Source organism: Bombus huntii, unplaced genomic scaffold, assembly GCF_024542735.1.
Source record: "Bombus huntii isolate Logan2020A unplaced genomic scaffold, iyBomHunt1.1 ctg00000108.1, whole genome shotgun sequence".
Lineage (NCBI taxonomy): Eukaryota > Metazoa > Arthropoda > Insecta > Hymenoptera > Apidae > Bombus > Bombus huntii.
The window spans coordinates 202,421-207,945 of record NW_026099361.1 but is presented as its reverse complement, the minus strand read 5'-3'; the positions used below and the strand labels follow the sequence as shown (position 1 = coordinate 207,945).

Below are 5,525 nucleotides of genomic sequence, written 5' to 3'. Positions count from 1 at the left end.
AATCTGTAAGTACACCTTTGGCTGAATGGAAATTTCTCTTACATATAGTCAAAAATGCTGAAACTGTGTATTGAATTGGAAAGTGATAAAAAATAAGTGAAGTTTCGAGGTTGCATGTGATTGCATGAGTACACAGGACGTTTTTAGCGAATAAAAAATAATTTTGAAAGACACGAGACTTATCTTGTATTTTATGCACTCTCTGTGTCCGAATTTCCAGAAGCTCTCTATCTTATGAAGTGTTTTAGATTAGCCGGAAAATTTTGTACGTACGTACAAGAAGTATACGATCTAAGTGGAATATTCCATTATTCTCTTGATACAACAGAAACGAAATTTACAGAACTTCTCAGAAAGTTGGTTTATTATTACCAAATTTATAGAATTAATATACGTTTATCATCTTTACATACCTAAGTCGTGGAGGTTTATCGTGCGTAAAAAATTAGTGTCGTTTCAAAGTTACATTTCGTACATTTTAAGCCTATAATTTGTAACGTACAAAACAATGTAAATTTGAGCTGTTTCTTATCTCCACAATAAGAAAATCCAACTTTACGTTTTTTACACAATGATATTTATGGAACAGTAATATCATATTATTGCATCGCTTGGAGAATGAAGTCAAGGTACGATGTGACCCTAGTGTAAACGCTGGGATACCCAGCTGTGCCGCACTTATAAGCATAAGACACAATACCTATTAAATACGAGGTTAATTCATGTTGTATCAGCAGTGGTCCGCCGCGGTCAGCCTGAAAGGATCGTTAAATTTTTAATCAAAGATACTGAAATATATCGATCGAATTGTATTGAAATTATACTTATATACAGTAATAATCTTCTATTGATTTGTGTATTGAAATATTCCAATTTATAACGTACATGTTATATGTATTTTGAGCAAAACTAAGATTAGAAGGAAATTAGATTAAATACCATAACGAGGTGTGAGAAGTGGGCAAAACTATTAAATTGTGTTTATCTATTATTTTTAATGTTTAAGACGTCGATTTGATGTTAATTCGAATCGACGTGTCTTCAGATACCGTATAGTTTGTAGTAACTCTGTAACTTAATTACCGTACAAGAATCCTCTCCACCCTGAGCATGTTCGGCGCATATTATACCATCAGTGATATCAGGTGCATTAGGAAATTTGGAATAAGCTATTTTGCATTCGGCGTTCTTAATCACTGGCATTTGTACTTCCATTAATGCATTACGTCGTGGTCGTCCTACGAAGAAAATAAGAAAGATATTTAAGACTGGAACTATTTAATTTTATTATAAAATTGATATCACTTACTATATCTTAATGCTCCCCATCCAGCAACAAGGGGGTTATAGCCGACGAAGTTGCTCTTTCGTAGGGGCTCTTTCGTACAAATGGGATATACGTACCCTGAAAAATAAAAAAATAAATGAAAATGCAGGAAACGAATGACCAAAAGTATGAGAAAGAATTATACACGCTTTATGACACAATATATGTGTACAGTAAGAAATTTCAGGATATGATACTTCAGTAATACTCAATAGCATATATATATATATATATTTGAGGACTTACTCGAAAATGGCACCTCCTCCACCAATCTAAGAATGGCAATATTATGATTGTGTATGTTTTCTATTCCATCCATATGTGCACAATGTGCTGCGGTCAAAACATGCCTAGCCGATATCAGGGAACCTCCGCACTTCCATAGTGGTTTGTCTGGGTTTCGGGGATTACGAAAACCTAATGCAGCGATCCATGGCCAAGCGCCTAAAATGCAATAGTCATAGTTGTGAATATACATAATTTGTTCTCACATAACGGGTAACAACGATTATTACCTATTCGATATTCGATCATACAGCAGACGATAAGTACATACGTACAAATACTCTGAAATAGAGATTTGATAAAGACAGAAATTAAATTTTTATTCCAGTGGAATACAAATTATTAAATAATTCTATATAATTTCTATTTGAACTATACTGAACTATAAAGTTCAAACGTGTAATTTCTGCCCTAACAGTTTTTGATCTCTATCCATATTATTACTCCTATATCAATTTTTTATTTCAAGCAAAAAGATACTCTTCCTAACATGAAGTAAAAGAAAGAAATAATTCAAGTTAATAAGTAAAGTTACTACCGATAAAATCATAGCATTATTATTTAGTCTAATTGAAATGTACATTGATGTGCTGTTTAATGCCTTTAAAGTTCATTCTTTGCAGTAAATGGCTTATTATTAATCGGAAAGAAAGACATAAAACGTACCAAGTTCAGCTGGTTTACCATCGACCACCCTGGTATGAGAGACGTTGCTAAAACCACAGTATGGTGGTCGCAAAGCCTTATACTTATACACAGTTTTTATTAAAATTTCTCTCTTCTCTTTGTTTGGATCGTTCGGACAGCAAACGATCGTAACATTGCCCTGGTATCTGCACACTGATCGTCTATAAAAATCGGTGGTTGTACGGTACTGTATCTGCCATATTTCTTGCAGAGGTTTACATTTTCTGTAGTCAAGGCACCTGCCTTCTTGATTGTCCGGTGTGGTACATTCTGGATCAAACAATTTTAAAACATTTATACAGTTCAAAGATGCGTAAGAAAGCGACACCGATTACTCAACTTTCGAAGTAAAAAGCCGATCAAGTCCACCGGATTGCCCTACAGACACGTATTAATCCGTAAGAGTGAGTCATCATGTTGATAATAATTATCTAAAGAAACTTTTCACGTGAAAATATAAAATTTTAATTGATTAGATATTGTGTTAGCCATACTTAAGAAAGAAAATGAAAATGAATGAAATGAAAGAAAAGGACTACCTTCAACCTCATGTTTTAAATAAACACTTTGTCAGTTTTGCGGTAAATAAATTCTTAGGAATTCAGGACAGTTTTTAGTGAATCATTTTGTTTCGACCGTTCGCGGAGAGACGCGATCGCGAGATAGCACGTCAACGAGAGTTGTAAGTTCCCGTTACGATTAAATAATCGACGCCACGAACTGATCGATCCCCTTATTTCGATTATGATAATAAGGGTAGTTCAATGAAATTCCACAGAATTAACACAAATAAATTAATGTTTATTTCAACAACTTATTAACTAGAAAGATATAAATGGAACAAAAAAAATGTAACTGCGTTTTGGTTGATAAGTAATGCGCGACATACCACATGTGTTGACGGTTCGACATCTCGAAAAGTTCTGAACGCCTTTCGATTTTTTTCGTTTTTTCTGGAAGGCGACCCCCACTACGTTCGGATCACGCCACATTCTTTTACGCGAGGTAAAATACGGGCCACGAGTCAACGTTTCTGGAAGTCGCCCTGCTTAATGAACCATGCGCTTGCCACTACAATGTTTGTTTGCCGGGCAGACACGACGATCCGTCTGCGACATTATAGTGCCGCGATCGATAGTTAAGAATATGACCTATGGTAAGCCGCATGGCGTAACATTCTCCCCCCGTTGAGAGGGTACCGATCAAACTAGGGAGGTGTGGTTGAAGTTCCCATCTTATTTCGTCTCGGTGGCTAGTTGTTCGGGTTTCTCGAGATCGGGTTGAATTGGCAGTGGGACAAGCCTTTTGACGCCCCGATCCAAAATGCTCTTTGCCGTCTGAACTGTAGCTGTCCGGATGACACCATCGGCGCCTGGATGAATCTTGATAACTCGGCCCAGAGGCCAATGCATGGAGGGAACGTTGTCCTCTCTGAGGATGACGATTGTGCCCTTTTGGATGCTGTGTCCACCCTTGCTCCATTTATTGCGGTTGGTTAGCTCGTTCAAATACTCCTTATGCCAGCGGTTCCAAAAATGTTGTTTAAGCTGTTGGATATGCTGCCATTTGGAGAGTCGGTTCGATGGAATGTCCCTGAAATCTCGATCACGTAAGCACATTAATGAATCGCCAATGAGGAAATGTCCGGGAGTGAGGGCTAGGAGATCATTTGGATCGGTGGAGATAGAAGTTAGAGGGCGGGAATTGAGGACTGCTTCTATTTCTATGATAAGAGTATTACGGTGTTAAGCTCATATGTTTCTGTTTCTCCACTCGCGCTGCGCCATAATATCCTTTGATATTTCCGATCCTCTGGTCGTACGAGGAATTGCCGATACAGGAATTTTCTCGATGTCGCCAGTGAGTACGTACTGATGAGCGCGGAATCTAATTAATATGCAAAATAAATTGTGAATTGATTCGAGAATATAGGATTTCCCCATTTTCATGATTATCGTGATTTTTGTATAAATATATTTTTTAAGATACTAATAATTAGGTACTTATAAATTAGTATTATCAATTATTTTGCATTTATAATTCCGCCTCTAGTATAAGTGTTAATTGAAAACTAACTTTATGTTTGAAAAAGTACTAGCAAAGTCGTTGAGTAACAAGCCACTGATGCTAACACAAATAGCATTGTCGTAATTAAATATTTCTAAATATTCATTTTTCATTTTGAACCTGTAGAAACAATTTATTATATATACTATTAGCTAAGTAATTGCATATTTAATTAAGTCGAAATATAAAACTTAGTTATTTTAATAATTTAAAAAATAAAAAACTAACAAACATTTCAATTTAATTTATGGTTGGAACAAAAGACAGTTATTTTTCATTAATTGAAATATTGCAATGCAGAGTACTTTCCAAAATACGCCGAGAGTATTCCTGATGGTGAAACGAGCGTTGCTTCATCGAACGCAGCTAAAGAAAACAACATCTATGTAGTTGGTGGTACGATGCCTGAAATAGGGGGCGATAAATTGTACAATACCTGTACTATTTGGGGTCCCGATGGAACTTTGATAGCAAAACACCGAAAGGTAAGTAATATATTCCTTTATGGCTTTGAATTTGAAAATATTGGGGCGAAGAAAGTGACTCTATCTAGGAATAATTTAGGAATATACATATGTACATACGTATACTATAACCAATTCTATAATTTACGGTTTATAAAATACGTTATGATACGGGAAACGCCCATTTTTGTTGTAATGTGTTTGTGTTGTATAAATTTTTCACATACTTAAAATATTATTATACTTATTTTTTCTCCTTTTTAAACATTATTAAATGATAGGATTTTTTAATAAAAGAAAGTGATAAAAACGCTGTCAGTTATTAAATAAAAAATAATTAAAGTTTAGGAGTTGGTAACTTTGATATTAAATTACAAAAGTTGCAGCAATAGAATTAGCGACTACATTTTTATGTTATTAGGTACATCTATTCGACATCGACATTCCTAATAAGATTACTTTTCGAGAGAGTGATTCACTCAGTCCTGGTAACTCCCTAACGACGTTCGATGTGAAGGGCTGCAAAATAGGTATTGGCATTTGCTATGATATTAGATTCGAGGAAATGGCACGCATTTATCGGAACAAAGGTACAGTAACTTAATCGATCAATACTTAACTAGCAAAAAATTAAATATCTTTCTTAAATATATTCTATATAAAATTAATATAATCTGTAACTCTGTATAAAAAGA

General features: G+C 35.0%; 1 protein-coding gene across 1 annotated transcript; it reads right to left on the bottom strand.

The window, feature by feature from the left end:
• Nucleotides 1–282: 282 nt before the first annotated feature.
• Nucleotides 283–2,146, bottom strand: LOC126876964 (venom serine protease Bi-VSP-like). The gene is made up of 5 exons (XM_050639833.1): nucleotides 1,843–2,146; nucleotides 1,574–1,771; nucleotides 1,310–1,405; nucleotides 1,084–1,238; nucleotides 283–755 (listed from the first exon to the last, which is right to left on the bottom strand). Exons 1-5 carry the CDS (start codon nucleotides 1,859–1,861, stop codon nucleotides 600–602), a joined length of 624 nt encoding a protein of 207 aa, XP_050495790.1. The 5' UTR covers nucleotides 1,862–2,146; the 3' UTR covers nucleotides 283–599.
• Nucleotides 2,147–5,525: the final 3,379 nt, after the last annotated feature.